General features: G+C 29.6%; 1 protein-coding gene across 1 annotated transcript in view; it reads right to left on the bottom strand.

The window, feature by feature from the left end:
- The window catches only part of LOC107674811 (protein phosphatase 1 regulatory subunit 12A-like), a 33,651-nt gene that overhangs the window by 7,132 nt on the left and 25,089 nt on the right, over positions 1-1,430 (bottom strand). The window contains exons 14-15 of the mRNA XM_016468915.1: positions 569-683; positions 315-434 (exon numbers count right to left, since the gene is read on the bottom strand). Of these exons, the coding sequence (XP_016324401.1) occupies positions 315-434; positions 569-683 (235 nt within the window). The remainder of the gene's footprint in view (positions 1-314; positions 435-568; positions 684-1,430) is intronic.

Here is a 1,430-nt window from a genome sequence, read left to right as displayed (position 1 = left end):
TATACTTATATATATATACATATATATGTATGTATGTATGTATATATATATATATATATATATATATACACAAAATATATGCATATATTTACACACAAACACACAGGTAATAACTGTTTCCAAACAGGTTTCTCAAGGTTTCATTCTCTTCCTCTGCTATTTTTCAGACATCAATTCAGTTGTTTAGTTTTAGAAAGTACTATAACATCAAAAAAAACGACACGCTTGACCTTTAACCTTTACATTTCTGACTGGTTTATCTCTCCAAGTGCAGAACAAATGCAGATATTTGGATTAAACTCAACCTTTCTCACCCCTTCCTCTCCCTTCTTTTGCTTCCCTTCTTTCTCCTCCTCTTCTTTCTTCTGCTCCTTCCCCTTGTTTTCCGTCTTCATTGTCTTCTCCGCTTCCTGCAGGTCTGTGAGAGTAACACCCTGAAGAGCAAACACAACAGTCACACGGAGATGTCTGGACTCCAGCTGCACACAAACGCAAAACCGCTCTACACACGTTTGCCCTGTGTTAAGGTCAGAGCTCAGGGTTAAAGGTCATACAGCCTTAGACGCACCGCCCACTGACTGTTTAATGCATATTCCACATGAAAATCACCCAGCACTTCTGAGAACGCACCAATAGCTGGATCTATCATTGTGATATCGCTGGTTTCTGATTTACCTGTCAATAAATGTTACATAAAAACAAACTTTTATTTATTTGAGTTGTGGTTTGGTTGATTTGCTCGTCAAACAGATCAATCTTGGTCAATTTTTCAATGTGAAAAGCAGTGTTACTTTATTATTGATATACTATTATAGATTTTATTACTATTTTTCATTTTGTTTTCTAACATTTTCAAAAATAACATAAAATACAAAAATATTTTCTTTTAGTAATTACTGCATGCAAGTTAATATTTTCCTTTTTTTTCCCCAATATTTTTTTCAGTATTTCTATTTCAGTTAGTTGCCAAAGTAATTTTTTTTTTTTTTATGAGCTAAGTAAAAACAATTTAAAATTAGTGCTGTCAAATCGATTAATCGCGATTAATCGCATCCAAAATAAAAGTTTGTGATTACATAATATGTGTGTGTATACTGAACACATGAATATACATGAATACATTAATATATTTAAGAAATATATTTATATATAATTATATAATATAAATCATATAAATATGAATATATATACACACACGTAAATATTTCTTAAATATATACATGTATGTGTTACGCACACATATATTATGTAAACACAATCTTTTATTTTGGATGCGATCAATCGATTTGACAGCACTAAAATTTATCTAAAGTAAATTATGTAATTTATTATTTTATAGAGAGAGAAAATGTGTGCAGCAAAAATATAAAAAAAATTAAAATGATCGAATTCATATATATATATATAATACAAAAATTACATATATATAT

The sequence above is a fragment of the Sinocyclocheilus anshuiensis genome, unplaced genomic scaffold (genome assembly GCF_001515605.1).
Source record: "Sinocyclocheilus anshuiensis isolate Anshui unplaced genomic scaffold, SAMN03320099.WGS_v1.1 scaffold941, whole genome shotgun sequence".
NCBI lineage: Eukaryota > Metazoa > Chordata > Actinopteri > Cypriniformes > Cyprinidae > Sinocyclocheilus > Sinocyclocheilus anshuiensis.
The sequence above is the reverse complement of the archived record's forward strand: the minus strand, read 5'-3'. Positions and strand labels throughout refer to the sequence as shown.